We start from the raw sequence: 18,740 nt of genomic DNA, 5'->3' as shown, positions 1-18,740 counted from the left end.
CATAAGAGCAATTTTATTCAAATGAAATCTTGACCCTTTCCATCTTACTAAAGCTTTAACATCTTAATTCACCTGATAATTGCTCTTAAATGTATTGTTGACTTTTACAGTCTAAGAAAAACTTATAAAAACGCAATGTATGTGATGGGTTTCAAAAACTAAAGTGGATTTGATAGTTTTTATTTTAGCACCACCTAGTGGTTAAACACCAGCCCTTCCTATGAGGTCATCTTGACAACTAGGTGTAAGATTAATAAATCAGTCAATATATCCACTTCAGCAACATTAAACCAATCTTGTCGTTGCTCCATCGACCCAAGAGCATAAATCCAGACAATTGGACACAGAGGGCATTTACTCTTCATCATAGAAGTCCTCTGATATCCTAACCTCACCCTGACTGCCTGTGAGAGAAATGATACGACCGAAGAGTGGGAGATGAGGCAAATGAATCATGTTCATGGCTTCTATTGTGAAATTTCAGGCCCTGTTAAGCCTCCTGCCTGTAAAACTGATGTGGCTCCATTTCCTGCTGACAGAAGGGAAGCGAGAGAAAGGTGAGCTTTGCCTACATTCAGGATGCTCGGCCTGTAGGGATTAAACATAAACATCAAGGACACGGGAAAGTTTAAATGAAAAAAAAAAGCAGTTTACTGGGAATTGCATAATCATTACAATCAATGAGCAATACTTACCCTCAATAGACAATAGACAAATCTTATTTACAGTATAGGTTGCTTGAGATGTACAGTAGAATTTAGGTTGATTATATTACATTAGTTACTAAGCAACAACTGAGTTAGATTGCCTTCATTATATGATTGACCCCAACTGGAGGTGAGAAAATAATGTGTATTATATGGCTATTTTAAACTGTACAATAAATACAATATGGGTAAATGAAAGCTAAGTGAAGGAGCTCTACTCAACAGTATTTAACCACTTCAAACGGCCTCTCCTCGCAGCTCAGGAAGTCGACATCCTTTCATTGCTACCTCCACGTCAGCAGTGGGTATGAACAGATGAAAGCTCAGACAGCAGGATGTTACCAACACTACAGCAGTCCACGAACAACAAAATTAAATTAAAAATCTCAGTTGTTCTTTAGTAAGAAATGATAACATCTACAATTAAAATCTTTATTACAGTATACTGTTCAAGTAAAATAAAATGTACATTTCTATAGTTGCAGCATATAAACAAAAAAAAGAAAATTCAAAAGTAAAAGTGCACTTGCAGAAGGAGACAAATTATCACATGATGCCAGTATGAAATAAAAACTATGCTTTTTGACCATCTGTCTCTTGATATCCTGCACTTTCTCCTGTTTGCACAACTCAACATGTTTTCCTCCAAACATTTGCTGGAGTAATTGAGCTAAAAACACATATGGTTTCTCTGGAAGGACATATGCAAGCATGTGAGGATATGATTTGAGTTTTGCAGGATCTGGATCTCCTCTTGGCTGTGTCTGTATGATCTGTTCTCTGCTTTTCAGACAGAAAAGGAGAGTTTGGGATGTTTTTAAAGCTCATTATTCTCCACCACAAACCATGCTGTTGGCGTTGAACTGAAAGGGGAAACCGTATTTTGGTGGAAATTCCCTTATTTTTCTTTGGGGCAATACAGGGTCAGTTTTAAGGAGAAAACATCTGGGATGGCTCAATAAACGTAGCAACATTTTTTAGCTGAGCAGGGAGTCTGTCCTTTACAAAGAGAAGTGAAAAAAGTAAAAACAGAATCCTTGCATGATTAAGCAGTGTCAAGACTCTTTGAGGAAGCAGGGCGGGCTTAATGAAAGTTTCCCAAAAATGGAACTGAGGCTAAACCAACTGTGGTTTCCTGTGACGTCCTTTCTACAGTATGTGTGGCATGAATTAAAGGGAGGCAGAGATTATGAAGAAAAGCCCAGCAGGAGGAGTCAAAGGCATGTTAGTTTTGCAAACACTGATGACCATTCTCAACCTTTTACTGTGATTGAACCAGAGTCACTGAAAACTTAGCAAAGAGCTAAATCTCAGACTGTAAATCTACAAAGATGGGAACTTTGGAGTGAAATCAAACAGCAAAATCTCCTTTTTGTGCTTTAAACCGGCCCTCACAGGGTAAAGGCGGGAGTGTAAAATGGAGTGCTTGGACAGTTTAGACATGGTAATTTGAAATAATATACTGTAGATCCATACTATCAAGTATATTACTAAGGTCAACACTCTATGTTTATAGTGCATTTAAATGCTTACCAAAAAGTCATATGACTTGATGTAACCCACATTTCTGAGTGAGTAAAAATACAGCTATTGGTTGCACCAGCTATCTGCAGGTTTAAACGTTGCTTAGTATGAATGCAAGTTGGAGTTTAAGCTCCACTAAAAGTTGAGGTGTTAGACCTATTGAGACAGTTATCAGCAATTTCACCCCTCCATGTCAGCGTTATTTTATCCTGGCTCTAGGTTACGGGTGTAGGCTTTGATTATCACCTAATCACAGTGCTTTGTCATATTATGCATACACTTTCAGCACTGTTTGAGAATTAACCACAGTTAGCTGAACTTTTTCAGCCATTAGCCTGCTTAGAGGTAATTAGACATGAAAGGCAGCGCTGTGATAAAAGCTGCATTAAAATGCTTTTCACTGATGGGTCAGATTTAAGTGAAAACATATCCGCAACAATATTTTAATAAGTTTGGATGTTAACCTTTTTAGGATAAGAGAAATCTTACATCTCTGTGATGCAATCAAATAATGACACAACTTAAGTTGCTTGTAGCTTTTAGTGTGGATTTTACGCCATAACTTACACATAGCTGGTGCAACAGGCTGCTATGATCTACATTTTGGCTTCTTTAACTCCAAGAGCCTTAACTATATTATACTTTCTCAGATTTGGATCTAGAGAAGATACCAGAAAACAGATTCAGAAATGATTACACAGATTTGCATTGAATCTGGCTTATAATACATACTGTATGTACAGTTTAAACCAAAAAAAATACAACTGTTTTTTTTTTTTTGTCATCAATGGACGCATTTGGGCCCTTAATCGCTTCAATGATGAATATGTGCAAAAAAAAAAAAAAAAGGTTTACCAATAATAATTTACAATCATGTGCAAATGAAGAAAGCCTGTCAGAGTTGCTAAAACCAGAATGAAAAAGCACAAAAATAAAACCAAACAGCAGGACAGCCCATACACACAACCCTCCTTGTCTGGTAAGTGACTGAGAATCCATTTGAATAGAAGAACATCCTTCTTCTTAATGATTCCACTATGTTCTCACTGAAGGACTTTCTTGCCCAGACACAGGGGCATCAGGGTTGTGGTGATTTCAGGATCACTCCTCCAGGTGATCCAAGGTGTGTGAGACTGTAGAGAGAGGGGTCCCACACACCAAAAAACACCTGGAGCTGGTATGTTGGCAGAGAAAAGGAGACATAGACTTAATTACTGACATGCTCTTCATATCACTGAAGCGGATTTCATCTCAAGTATCCTATTCAAACAAAGTTCTAATGGCACTGACCTGTAGGGGGCGTCCTGTCTGTGTGGGCCTGTCGGCTGAGGTGAGGTGTCACCCTCAGTCCCTAGCAATTACATTGCTGCTTATTCTGTGTGGTGGTGCCCCTCGGCTGTCTCAGCTGCCTCAATGAAGCATCTCCATACTGGATACCTGAACCCATCCTCTCAGGGTCCAACTCGCCTTTTAAAGGAGGTGTAATGAAAAACGTTGGTGAGAAAGACAAAAGAGGCAAATCCACAGGAGACTTTAGGTAAATACATGCAAATGTCTATGCACTCACAAAAACAGAGACACACCTCTTTAACAAAGAAACAAGGGTGTATACCTGAATCTATTTTGTTGAGGATGGTGCGAGCACACTTGAGGAAACCCTCTTCAACATTCTCCCCAGTCAGAGCACTTGTCTCCAAAAACATCAGCTCTACATGGGTTATAGAAAAGGAGTCAAAAGACTTAGGGAGAAGCAAAATAAGCACAAAGAACAATGCAGATCAAAATATTTAAGAGTAGGTGGAAATAAATGCCAAAATAATATGTGATGATGAAGATTTTGCACATCTTACCATTCTCCTGAGCGAAGCGGGAGGCTTCCAGGAAGGTTACCTCCCGATCTGCATCCAGGTCTTTCTTGTTGCCACACAGGATAATAACAATGTTGGGGCTTGCCAGAGTCCGTGCGTCTGTCAGCCAGTTGGTTAGAGCGTTATATGTTTCCCGGCTAAAAGACAGGACAGGTAGAGACAAAATAGAGTCATTGGATGGTTTGTTTTGTCAGGGGTAAATGACTGCTGTTTAACTTGTTAAACTCAAATGATTTTGCATAGCTGCTTGGGTCTGAGAAACATGCAAATTTTTAACTTGATGATGATGGCTGTAAAAGCAGCAGGGTGAAACTTTACTCCCACACAGATACCTAGTGTAGTAAAAACAGAAATGTGTGTCTCTGTTTCGTTTAATGGTTCTAATACCAACAAACTACAAATTAAAGATAGGTTTATTCAAATGCTATCAGTGCCTATGAAAGTATTCCTCCTCTTGGATGTTTTATCCTTTTATTGATTTTAAAAATCAATCACTAATATAATGTGGCTTTTCTGACATTAAAAGTGATTGTAAAAAAACTCTTGAATGTAAAGTGAAACAAATTTCTAAAGAGTAATGTCAATAAAATAAGAATATATAATGTAAAATGAGTGACCGCATAAATATTCACCTCCTTTAAAGTACAACAGTTGTCCAGTCATTTGGTGCTAGCAGTCCCACTATGAGTGAAATGGGGATCACATGAGTGCAGTGAATGTCTCAAGTGATTATAGTATAAAGACATCTGTATCTGGAAGATCCATTCACTAGTTAATAAGTATTCCTGGCTACCATGACACCATGAACATAAAAGAACACTCCAAGCAACACAGAGAAAAGGTTATTGAAAAATGTTAATTATGATTAAAATATTATACTAATTATAAGTCAGGGGATGGACACAAAAACCATTCCAAGGCAATGAACATCCCACAGAGTTCAGTTAAATCCATCATCATGAAATGGAAGGAATAAAGCACGTGTAAATTTGCCTAGATCAGGCTAACCTCACAAACTGAGTGGCCGTGCAAAAAGGAGATTAGAGAGAGAGGCCACCAAGACACTTATCGTTACTCTGAAAGAATTTCAAGCTTCAGCACCTGAGATGGGAGAGAATCTGCATACAACTACTGTTGCCCGGGTTCCTCACCAGTCAAAGATTTATGGGTGAGTGGCAAGGAGAAAGCCACTGTTGAAGAAAACCCATTAAATTTTGACTAGAGTTCACCAAAAGGCATGTGGGAGACTTCATGGTCAAGTGGATCAAAGTACACTGATGGGACCAAAATGGTGCCTTTTGGCCATCAGACAGAACACTATGTTTTTGGACACCAAACACTGCACATCACAACAAACACACCATCCCCACTGTGAAGCAAAGTGGTGGCAGCATCATGCTGTGGGGATGCATCTCAGCAGCCAGCCCCAGAGGGCTTGTAAAGGTAGAGGGTAAAATGAATGCAACAAAATATAGGAAAAACCCTGGAGGAAAATCTTATCCAGTCTGCAAGAGAACTACAGCTTGGGAGAAGATTTATTTCCCAGCAAGAAAATGACCTGAAGCAGAGAGCCAAAGCTACACAGAAATGTTTTAGTGAACAAGATGAATGTTCTGGAGTGACCAAGTCAAAGCCCAGACCTCAATCCATTAGAGAAAGTTTGTGGCTTCACTTGAAAAGGGCTGTTCATGCCTGATCTTCTGTGCAACATGACAGAGCTTGAGCAGTTTTGCAAAGAAGAATGGAGTACAACTGCAGTGTCCAGATGTAAAAGCATGACTGAGACCTATCCAAACAGACTCAGTGCTGTGATTGCAGCCAAAGGTGCATCTATTAAATACGGACTTGAAGGGGGAGAAAATTTATGCATTCATTTATCTTACATAACATATTCTTTTTAATTAAAATTACTTTGTAGAAATCTGTTTTTATTTTGACATTGAAGAGTTTCTTTCACATTTTTGTAAAAAAAAAAAAAAAGGCTAATTATATTAACCATAATCTATTTATTACATCAATTAAAGGGTAAAACATCCTAGGTGAGGAATACTTTTTAAAGGCACTGGAATCCTCACAAAGGGCCTCTTCCCTCCATCAGCATGTGATGTATTCATATCAACAAAAACACTTCCTCTGATAGTGACCCAGGTCTTTATTCATATAAATTGCTCAAGACATTTAACACAGAATGGTAAAACATAAAAGCCTTATTTTCTAGCCTTGTTGTGTTTTTTTGCCCTGTTCCTACTCATAATTGCTACTGCGCTATGCTGCTAAGCCTTAAGCACTTCAGTGAAAAGGTCAGTTTAATTCTTAACCAGCCTTAATTTACAGTTAAAATGTAGCTATTACTACTGCATTGTAAATTGCTGCAGCAAACGTTTGGCATATCACAAGATAAGATTTCTCAAACTAGAACTACTACCCAGCAGTTGTATGACTTTACAACACTGACAACTATTGCTGGCGTTTTGTTGAATGTCTCTTTATGTTAATGTTAGTCTAGCACAGTAACAGACTGAAGTTTCTTGCATGTGCTCATGTATATAAGGAGGATATGGTTCCTGAGAGGCTATAATATAGTAAGGTCACATTATGGAAGGTCACAATAAACCTTATCAGTTCTCCCTGAAGTCAAAGTGTAGGTTTGTGCCAAATTTTGCAAATTATCCCTCAATTAATTATTCATTTTTTTTGTATGTAGAAGATTTGAGGTTACAATGACCTTTGACCTTGTACTTCCAAAATCTAATCAGTTCACCCTTGAATTAGAGTGGAAATCTGTGCAAAGACAATCTCTCAAGGCAATCTTGAGATATCCTGTTCACAAGCAAGGCATGATGATGGGGCACAGTGACCTTGACCTTTTAACTTATAACCCCAAGAATCCCTATCAGTTTGTGGTTGAAGTTAAGCAGACAATTGTGCAGTCTGAAGAAAATCCCCCACAGTGTTCTTGAGATATCACATCGTAAGGAGTGATCATGAAGCATAATGACTTCGATCTTTGTTAGGCGTGTCCTAACTACGTGACCATCTACGTCCCTTTTAAAGATTTGGCTTTATTTTTAATAGTTATCTCATATGTGTTACCTTAGAAACATCAAAACAAATGCATTTTTCCACTTTTGGTGGGTTAAATTGTGCGCTATAGAACATGCTAAAAAAGGCAAAAAGTATTAGATGAATTAAAAATGCTATAAATGAGCCTTTTAGCAGACACAGGGTGCTAGGACCTATCATGCAAACTTCTCTGGGGCTAAATCACCAGTCACTGTGGAGAAAAGACCCTTGTGTCCATAGCAACACAAGGGCGGAGAGGTGAGCAGAAGGGTGTGGGTCACCAGAATAATGTTAAACAGCTGCTTTAATGTGGCCAAAGGATGACATCACTCCTCGTCCACTTGCTGATGGGAACGAGTGGCTCAACTGCAATCTGTTTCGCACTCTCTCAGCTCCTCTCCTGTCTGTCTCTCTGCTAACCTTTTCACCTGTGAAAAGTGATAAATGTCTCAATCTCCCCACTCACTCTCTTGTTTTCCATCTTCTCCCTCTTGTGCCCCTTTCCCCCTGCAGTTTTCTCCCTCCACTCTCCCTGTTTGTTGTCCCCTCAGGTGACACTTCCTGTGATGGACTTCAGCTCTCCTGACTACTGCCGTCTGCCAGTGGATGCCTCTACATTACAGCTCCTGTCACTCTGCTCTCTAGAAAAGCCCATACATTTTCACAAACACAAACTGTATTACATTCCTGTCTCTCTGCATTACTGCTCTCACTCCATCTTCATTTCACAACCCACAGCTGATGAAATACAGGCCTGTGAGTGGGCTCTGGTATTCAAATCACACTGTATGGTCTGAGGACAAAGTCATTAAATTGCAGTTTCTGGAGGTGGTATGGACACATTGTTTTTTTCTCTTACACTGACTGGAAAAAATCTAGGAGCACATAAAAATAATGAGGGTGAAGTGAAACCAGTCAAGTGTCACGGATCAGTAAATTTCCTTTTCAAGTCCACACAGGTCTGCTTTCAACAGATAACAATGGTCTTAAGGGACCACACAGTTCTCCTCTCAATGTGGTTTTCAACGATTATTTTATCAGTCAATGATAAAAAGGTAAAGTCTGAGAGATACTTTCAACTCTGATAAGACAGGATTGAAATCTTGTTTATTTTATAGACAAAATATAATTTGTGAAAACATATAAAGTGTGGAGCTTGCCTTACCTAGTGATATCATAGACAAGAAGTGCTCCAGCTGCTCCTCTATAATAGCTGCGTGTCACAGAACTGTGGGGGGAAAATGCAGGGGAAAAAAAGCAGAAAACATGAACATGATGCATTAACTGTATCCATATCAGCTGGTGAAACCTAGCAGGAGAGGGGGGAGAGACAAACAGTCCCTTGTGTCTAGTTATTAACCACAGTCAAGCACACGACTCCTTCACTGAAGCTGCTTAAAGGTGTGGTATCTCCACATGCCAATGTAGGTTCATGTTTCAAGCTGGAAGTATCCCAAAGACTCCAAGTGTACTCAGTGGTTTATGTTAAGGTTTGCTTAAGTTTACTTCAATCTTTGTGGGGAAATGATTTTGGCTCTTTTACCGGAAACGCTCCTGCCCGGCGGTGTCCCAGATCTGCAGTTTGACTGTCTTTCCACCAACATTGACCACTCTGGAGCCAAACTCCACGCCGATGGTGTGGTTTGAGTCTTGTTTAACTGCAACAGAGATGCAGAAGAAAGAAACTGAAATGAGGAAATAAAAATGCAAAGCAGAAACACTAACTTGGGCCTCGACTTTTTTAGTATAAAATGAGACATATTTAACCAACAGGTGTGCCCCAGCCACTAATAAATTTCAGACTATTTCAAGTATGTGATTGGTAGATAGGCAATACTGTTTCTTTCTAGCTGCTGACCACAAAAACCAACACCCTGTGGTGTCTGCAGCTAAAGGCAGTATTGTATGTCAACTTAAACATAACACCTTTTGACAGCTTTAAAAAACTGTGTGAGCTTGTCTGCTGCTGTGGTCAGTCATCCTCCTCCACTAAAGGCAGCTGTGGTAAAACCCACAAAACATTGTATTAATCCTAAAGTTCATAATCATAATCCAGTGTTGAAATCTGCAGAATAACGGCTAGTTAGCTTACTTAAGGAGACAGAAAGTTGAATAAGGTGTTCAGGTTAGCTCAGTAAAATTACCATCAGGCAAGGTCAATAGAAGTCATTTTGATGTGTTTAAATGTAATTTTGAGGAAAGAAAATTTTGGTTTGGAGAAAAACTTGAACTAAATAAGTATTTTGTAAGGGGAATTTGTTTCTTAGCATTATAAAATAACTGCATTAGTTGCATAATTCAGCTGATATGATGTTCTGAAACATATTGCCTTTTATTTATTTGACTAGTGGTGCAGTTTAGCCTTCAGGAAAGGCTTAATATTGTTTCCGTCTGTTACTGTGTTAATCTAAAGTACGTACTAAGCATTAAGAAAGTATTCACACCCAGTCGCCCCCTAACCTTGAAAAGCAGATGGATACGCCCATTTCCTTGTTTTCACTGGTGAATCCATCTTGCAAAGCTCCCATCTAAACTGTTTGGGCCCGGTTAGAAAGTGACAGGACCAAATAGCGACAAGGGGCAGTACTTTCAGGTGCGGCAGAGTCATGATGTAAACAAGCAGCAGCATGAGCTGGTGCAGTTATGGTGGAAGAGCTTAGTGTGGATGCTGCTAAAGCGCCAGTTTTATCAGAACTTGATGACACTATTGAAGCTTTCCCAGATGGATGTGTGAAACAAATCCAATTGGCGTGTCAGGTTAGTGGCCCCCATAATTCTCCAATGAAGGAAGTTTGGGACAACCAGGACTCTTCCAAGAGCTGGTCACCCAGCCAAACTGGGCAATCAGGGGAGAAAAACCTTAGAGAATCCAAGAGAGGTGACCAAGAAGCCAATGGTCACTCTGACTGAGCTCAAGATCCTGTGTGGAGATGGGATAAACTTCTAGAAGGACAACCATCACTGCACCCCTCACTGATCTGGGCTTTATGGCAGAGTGGCTTCAGTGTGAAAAACACTATAAGCCTGCTTGGAGTTTGCAGAAAAGGACTCTCAGACTAGGAGAAACAAGATTTTCTGGTCTGATAAAACTAAGACTTAACTGTTTGCGGCCTCAATTATGTCTGGAAGACACTAGGTACCACTCATCACCTGCCCAATACCATCCCAACAGTTAAGTATGGTGGTGGCAGCATCACGCAGCACTCAGGACCTCAGACTTGGCCAAAGGTTCACATGGCAAAGACCCTAAAAAACACAGCCAAAACAACACCGGAGTGGCTTAGGGACAACCCAGGTCTCATTGAAAGACCTGAAAGAGGCAGCCCACCAACGGTCCCAATCCAGCCTGACTGAGGTGGAGAAGAATTGCAAAGAAGAATGACATAACATCCCCCAGTCCAGGTGTGCAAAGCTTGTTGGGCCATATTCAAAAAAGGTTTGAGGCTGCAATTGTTGCCAAAGACATTAGAAAGAACATTTCTAAGATTCTGTTTTCACTTTGTCATAATGGGGTATTGAGTGTGGATTAATGAGAATAAAAATAATTTCTTTGACTGAATCATCAGGCTGCAACATAACAAAATAAAAAAAAAGAAGGGGGTCTGAAATGCACTGTATATTCACACGTTATTAAAGAATTACCACATTGTTTAATTCAGTTATCCTTACTCTAAGATACATGTTGCATTGCTCCTTGGGAAGTTTTTCCCTGCTTTGTTGGTCAAATAAGTAAAAGCATGTTGTTGTCTTAATACTAGGGATGCACTGATGCTAAGGTTTATTTTCAGGCAGAAGAGGTGAACTGTTAGACAAACTTATCTATTTTAGCTATCAGCTAAAATGTTATTTCAAACATTGGAATTGGCCCTGATTTTCACAGTTGATGCATCTCTACCGAATAAGGATGACTTCTGTGTTTTTTTAACAGGCTATGCTGCCACTTGTACACTACAAACCTAAGCTGACTGACCAAACACTAAACCAGCTGCTTTAACAAACATAAAATATTATCTGTATCTTCAGTCGATCACCCAATCTCACTCACAGATGATCGGTATGAGCAGCAGAAAATGTGATCAGGGCATCCCTAATAATAACACTTTTAAACATTGTACCTAGATTGGTACTGCCAGTTTTATTATGTAGGTGTGTTGTACTTTTTAGAATACCCAAGTTGTTATCTTCATACAGCTCATAACCACATGAGAAACAAGAGGAAGACCACATGAGGTTGTAAGCTTGTTTTTTTCTTCAGCACAGGGACCAGACACATCTTAAATTAATACCAGCTTTGTGAGGGAGGGCAGGATTCTCTCTGGAGTATTTTATCATTACTCGCTTAAAAACAACCGTGGAATTTAAAACTCATAATAGCAAGTGTCACAAGTTTAGCAAACCGGCTGGCTTTATTATTTGCTTTCTATCTTCTTTATTTATCTTTTTGTGATTCAGTGTTTTTTCAAATCAAACAGTCTTAAGGAATTCCCTTGTGTGAACCTTGCTGTTAAACTCTGACATGTTTCAGTTGGATCTAGAAGCCATTCATATGGAGTGTACTGGATTGGGTTTAGGTTAATTTAATCTGTATGCAAACTCAATCCAATTGTATTAGTTTGGATAAGGGTATTGATTGATTATGGAATACTGATTTTTTTTCAGACCTCATTCTGAAAAATGTAAGGCCTATGTTTTATTGCTAAGGCTTAATAATAATCATTTTGCCATAATATATCCACAGTTTTTATGTCACCTCACAGCAGAGTGAGGCAGTGTATCTGAAGTGTTTGCTGTACTGCAGCTCAGGAAATCCACCCCAATTTCACCATTTTGATATGTCTGTGTAGTAATAACAGAATTATGTTTTCACTCAACTGAAAACCTGCTGTGACTAATGGGCTTCATGCGGGAACACTTACATTTGTTCTCAATAAACTGGTGGAGGAGGCAGGATTTCCCTGTCCCAGCGCTGCCAATCACCAGGAACTTAAACAGGAAGTCTGAAAGCACAAAGGAGGAGGAGGCAGAGATTAATGCAACACCAATGTCAGGAGGAGAATCTGAACCCGCTGCTTGGACTACTCCAGAGACAATCCTAAGATTTGCTCTTAATCCCGTTTAGCTTCTTCTTCCATCGCACCCAACAGTCCCAAATTAGTTTTCTAATCACAACCTGCTACCATAACCTGCTACTTATTATTCCTATTTAATATACTTGTTTGGCTAAGCAAAACACGACACCAACACAGGCTCTTAAAAACATACGTCACAAGGGCCAAAGCTTGAGAGTTATTGAATGTGGATCAGGTTAGCTGTCTTGCACAGGGATTGAATAACCACAGCCAGCTGCTTGTGCAGATGTTGTTGTTGTGAAGATTGGGCCTTTGCCCAGGAGAGAACAACCCAACCCACGTACATGTTCTACAGCTTCAGTGACTACTGACCTTATCCATATAAGGTCAGTAGAAGATACTGCAGGAGACATTTACATTATAAAAGGTATGCTTGAATTTGACTAAGTGGATGTTGTTTGTGTGTTTGTGTGTCAGCAATACCAAGAGAGGTTGTAAAAACATAACAGGAAACCCAAAGTAATAAAGCCTGAGAGCGAGTGATGATTGCAAACAGCACCTTTCCTCCAGAGAGCCTGCTTCAGTTGAAATTTGACAGTGTGCAATTTCAGTTAAAGCTTAAACACAGACTCTGCAGTCAGACGTGCCAGCCTGGCTAATGATTGGTCACAACCGATGTGATTATCAGCCAGTATAGCATCCTGTAAGTTCAGCTCCTCACATCAACAGAAATACCTCGAGGGAGTGACAAACTCAAAAGCTAACAGCTCCCATTCAAAAGCTTGCCTCAGCTTTTTAGCATCTATCCAGACAAATTCCCATGTGAGATCTGCATACAACAATCAGGCTGTCAATATGTCAGAGTATCAAGGAGGGCTGAATGCAATGCTTCCCTCCCAACAGCAGCCTTTCAGGCGTTAGCATTCTTGACACATCAATATTAAATAACCCAAGGGGACAGGCTAATGCTGTTATCTGTATTCACTTACACTGTGACAACATTTAACACACTCAGACCAAGATAACCTCAGCTTCATGTCTAGCCTGTCTGACCTACTGACTCTAACTTCAAAGAGTTTTTTTTTAACACTTTATTTTAGTCGGCCCTAAATTCCTAGTAATTACATAGTAATTTTGGAGTAAATACATAACACTTTTCATAGTAACAATTATCTAGCAATTTTTGAGGAATAGGTGATAATTACCTTATAATAACATGAAATGCTACAAAATAATAACCATGAAATATGGTAATATTGAGAAAATATTAACTGAGTGATAATGTATTAAGTACCATTACTTTATAGTATTGTGGCAGTTCTCTGTAATTAAATGTATTTCCCCAAGTAATTTCCAAGAAATAAGATTATTTTTGGATATTTTTGTTGCTTGATAATCCCAGGTAGGCCAACTAACTTAAAGTGAGTCCCTCCTGAATAATTTTTCAACTAACTTTTAGTTAATTTCTGAATGCCTTCATTCATATTTTATTTTGGTAATTCCTGCATAAAAGCCCCCAAAATTAAAGTGATTCCATCCCCCATAGTAATTACTTAATAATAAACACATTATTACTCCGTAAAGACTTCCTTAATATTACTATATTTTTTAGATAATACTTCTTAACAAGTCATTACTTGGTAATTACCATTTCATTCTTGAGAAAAAACTACATTATTATATTTGTTACTCTAATAACTAGATAATTACTAGGTAATAAGACCCACAAAAATAAAGTGCTACCCATTTTGACCTAACCTTGAAAAGCAGATGGATACGCCCATTTCCTTGTTTTCACTGGTGAATCCATCTCGCAAAGCTCCCATCTAAACTGTTTGGGCCCGGTTAGAAAGTGACAGGACCAATCAGCCATGAAGGGCAGTACTTTCAGGGGCAGCAGAGTCGTGACGTAAACAAGCAGCAGCAAGAGCTTATGTTGATTTTGGTGCCCCCTGTGGACAAAGTGTTCATGTTGTTAAAGACTTTGTCCAAAACGTTTGCAAGTACTATTTCCTCATAAAAACACATACTGCTTTATTTTACTGTGGACGCTTGCTCAAAGAATCTTTACTGTGGAAAATTCAAAGAAAGGACATTTAGACAGGTTGCTGTTAATGTCTTTTTCTGACACCAACCTCACAGCAACAACCGTAGGCATTAAATAACCATGTCAAAGTCATCAATTGTTTTGCCTGTGGTGATTTTTTACCTTCTGGAAGTCATAATGAGACTTTAATACTAATTTCAGTCTTTTTCATAACCATCTGAAAATTCCTCACAAGAGCTTCAATTCAGAAGTAAATTATTTTGATGTTATCTGCAGCTTCAATACTCACAAATCCCCTATAATAATTACTACTAAAAGTAGTAATCTAAGTTTCCCATTAACACTGCTAAAATAGATTTAAATTGTTGGGATGCACAATATTATCGGCAGTATATCGGTATCGGACGATAATAGCTTAAAAAGTTAATTATCTGTATCAGCCGATGATAAAATTTGCGATCTGTATGGTCGATAATGTGACGTAAAAATTAAGTGTACGCAATGACGCTGAATGTGTGCCAACAACAAACTCAACATGTCGATTGTGTGGGAGAAGTTTGAGGAGTAGGAACAAGACAGCAAAGTAGCTGTTTGCATTGCTTGTTAAGTCCATGTGATGTGAGGAGGAGCATGACAACATGCCTTTATTTTGCATCTAAAACCGTCACCCTGATGACTACAAGGACTTTCTTAAGATAAAGAATGACAAAACTTCGTGCCAGGTAAAACTCGTCAACAGCCTCTACTTAAGTCTTTCGACAAAGCTAAAAATTAAAGCAGCGATCACACAAAGGTAAGGAGCTGAACAGGAAAAGCATTGAATTTATAGCTCTTGATAATCAGCCTTTCAGTGTTGTAGAATAAATGGGCTTCTGTGGATTAATGATGCATTTAAAGCCCCACTATGTTATACCCAGCAGGTGCTTATAGCCTTACCTGAACTGCAAAACTTTGTTTCCAGAGAACCTCATCAATTAAGCTAAACATACTAGCTTCACCACGGATATATGAACATCAAGTGTCCATCCTGTTAGCATGTTGAGCCTCACTGCCTCAGTGGATATGAGGATTTCACTGTTAAAAAGCCTGTCCTGCACTCATAGGAGTGCTCACTCAGCAGCCGCAGTTGCAGCTCCTTTTGATGTTTCGGATATGGAAAAACTCAAAAATCTATAAGCATATTTAAGCTCTGAACTATAGCTAGATTTTTTTTTTTTTTGCATTTAAGAATCTGTCTTTTTCTTGTTGTTGTTGTTATTTAAAGCACTTTGTCAGGAGTATCTCAGGGAGCCATCCTGCAAACTGGCTGAGTAATAAGGAGAATCAATCTAAATGTATAAGCTATTTCTTTTTTGCACTGTGGAGCTCAGTGTCAGCAGGTTATTTTGCTGCTGTTTATTACCCTCAAAGATGCAGATGACTTTGGCTGTACTGTTAAAAATACATGTAGCATGTGATGCACATGTAACCCAAAGACATTACTGTAAGTTTTTCATTAGTGTATGACTGTATTTGAAAAAAACAAAAACAACAACAAAAAAAACCAAACAAAAAAACAATACATCCTCCTGATCCATCCTGATAAAATCAAATATTTTCTCTGTTTCTAAAAAAATAGAATGCCAATATCTAAAAATATATAGCCTATATATTTGCAGTACTGAGTGGAATTGGTGGTTATTGTACAGTGGAAAAAATGTTATTAAACATCAGTATCAGCCAAAATGAGTTTTAAAATATTGGCATATCGGATATAGGCAAAAATCCAATATTGTGCATCCCTATTAAATTGGTCTAGTTTATTTTGCATTATAACAGTAACATCAGTCTATGTCCAGATAATGCTGAAATATCCATCTTAGTACTGACTGAAACATATAACCTTCAATTTTTCAACTTTTATATTCTGTTTTCTAACATTAGCCATATTCTTTTAAGGGCTCAGTGACCAAATCAATAAAATGTGTTAGAAATTCCATTTGTCATCTTTCATGTGCTTATTGTATTCATAATACTTTTGCCAGTTTCACTACAGGCCCTCCAGGAGAAGAGACAGCACAGGAGACTGAAATGGTAATCAATAAAAAGCTATTACTGCTACCATTAGCACTGACACTTTTACACAAATACAGCCCACAGGGATAAAGTTTCATACAAAGATGATGGAGACAGGGTACAAGTAGACAGTGAGAAGGAGAGTGAGTATGAATGTGTGTGAGAGAAGGAGATAAAGTAATTACATTTGTATACCACTTCAAACAACTGGACCTTCACTGTCATACCTACTGGACCAATTATATCAGGTAAAGTTTTGTGAATGTGCTCAGAATACTTTGAATTTCCTGGATGTTTGTCATCATGCTCATAGACACAGACAGGTGTCTGGTAGCAGAATTAACTTGTTATATACTAATCTCAAGCAGCAAACAGAAGGGAAGTTTACTTCAGGTTGAGATTAGATGTGCTCTAAAATACCTGACATCTGCTGCTCTAAAGGTAACCACTGGATAGTCTCAGCCACACTTACCCAACTTCCTCATATAGGCCCTGTAGCTAATAGCTACATTAAGGTACACATCCACATTACCTTGATCTGAATACATTGTTGTTACAGTTTACAAGGTCACCCAAATAGCTCGAACTATTAGCTCAGGATACCTCCACCTCTGCAAACACAAAACTTGATGTGCTGACATGAAAGTGTAGTTTTGTGGTTTGAGTTTGGCCAACTTTTACCTGTAAATGCTCTACCATCATCCTGTTCCTATTACTGATCGTTAAAGGAAGCCACGTAACTCCGCCATCGTAGGGCAGAAACGTCAGTGAATACAGACGAAGCTATACAACACTCTCTGAATTAAAAGTCAGGGGTGAATATTAGTTATCACAATTTTAATTCGTAGATGTGGTGAGTTGACAGCAAAACTAAGCTAGCGATGCAGCCAGCTAACTAGCAGCGTTGCTAAGAGCCAGTCTGTCTCATCTCAGAGGGTTTTTCACAGCTAGCAAGCATAAAATTACACAAACATACCGTATGTCTCGGACATGTTGACCCTCGCTGTATCAACCACTCCTTCGGGCCTCTTTACAGTCCTCTTGGTATTGTGGCAGCTGTGTGCTAGCAGGATTCACACCTCCGGGGGGTGTTTATCTACGATGCTAGAGGTTTCCTTGATCCCTTCCTAGATATTTTTTTTACTCCGAACAACCAAACACGGCTGCTGCGTCATACGTCATCCGCCGTTCAATGCTGCCTTCTCGCTCTGTTGGCAATGTGGGAATTTTTAGAATTTCTATAAAAGTAAATGTTGAAGTTCAAAAAGGGGTCGAAGTCGGGGATTTTAAATGGAATACGTTTTATTGTACACTCTGACCAGTTCTAAACAAAATAACTGATCAATCATGTTTAGAAAACATATTTATTTAATGCACGTGTGCTACACATTAGTCTGGTTATATCCTTTTCTATGCTTCAATAAATGTTTTTATTCCCACCAAGATATATTTGATATTCCGTTATTAGAGTAGGCTATGTTTGAATCCAAATACTGAAATTTCCCCAATAATAACAATTAACAGCCTTAAACACCTTCACATAACTTCCACTAATTCAAGCTGATTTTTTTCATCTACACTATTTATTAATTCATTTATTCAATTTTTCCTTTGTAATGTTCTGTCATTTACATTAATCTATGATAGTTCCAGATGTTCCACAGAGCTTTTATCCACAAAAACAACACTTCACCCTACGTTTACTCTATGTAGGCTAAATTAGAGCCGTCAAGCGAACACCTGTTTTATCATGATTGTTGTCAATTGCGTATGACTAATCTCCCTTTTTTGTCTCATTTTGACTTTTTTTTCTTTCTTTTTTTTATTTGTTTTGTTTTGTTTTTGTTTTGTTTCATTGTTGATTTTGCATGACCTTAAACTGAAGGGAAAGTTGTTTGTTTGAATAAAGACCTGCTTTTATTTTGAAAACAATTTGGAATTTCGATCCAAGATTATGGCATGAATTTAACCACGGAAAAAAATAAAAAAATAAAAAAATGTTTGATAAGAGAAGGTGCAGATTACTTTTGATTTGTCCACTGAGCTGTATGTGGCTTAACCAAACAATTAATCAATCAAGGCTGTGGTTTTTAAAATTTTTTACCTAAGGCTCACCATTTTTTGTTACATAGTCGAGTGATAATGTGGTCATAATGTGGTGATAATGGATGTCAAAACTCCGACAGAACCCAAATTACACTAGTGTGCCAGATGAGATTTACGTGCTGCCATTGTCTTTTATCGCCTTTCTCCAAAGCGTACAGACAGGCAGAAGTGTTGAAAGTTATCCCTCCTTCATATTAAGTCCACGTGGCTTAATTTCTGAGGGGCAGAAGAACTGTATATCGGTTTATCTTTTCACCACTAGTTTACAGTGAGTCAGTCAGCCTACTTCCTTAAAGTGACC

At 38.5% G+C, this 18,740-nt stretch overlaps 1 protein-coding gene across 1 annotated transcript; it reads right to left on the bottom strand.

Moving 5' to 3' along the window:
* Positions 1-1,125: 1,125 nt before the first annotated feature.
* Positions 1,126-17,478, bottom strand: rab4b (RAB4B, member RAS oncogene family). The gene is made up of 8 exons (XM_041811468.1): positions 17,310-17,478; positions 12,079-12,159; positions 8,706-8,820; positions 8,328-8,390; positions 4,082-4,236; positions 3,844-3,939; positions 3,522-3,698; positions 1,126-3,405 (listed from the first exon to the last, which is right to left on the bottom strand). The coding sequence occupies exons 1-7, from the start codon at positions 17,323-17,325 to the stop codon at positions 3,583-3,585; spliced, it is 642 nt and encodes a 213-aa protein (XP_041667402.1). The 5' UTR covers positions 17,326-17,478; the 3' UTR covers positions 1,126-3,405; positions 3,522-3,582.
* Between the last annotated feature and the right edge of the window lie 1,262 nt (positions 17,479-18,740).

Source organism: Cheilinus undulatus, linkage group 2, assembly GCF_018320785.1.
Source record: "Cheilinus undulatus linkage group 2, ASM1832078v1, whole genome shotgun sequence".
Taxonomy (NCBI): Eukaryota; Metazoa; Chordata; class Actinopteri; order Labriformes; family Labridae; genus Cheilinus; species Cheilinus undulatus.
Note: the sequence above shows the minus strand (reverse complement) of the source record. Positions and strands in the feature narration are given on the sequence as shown.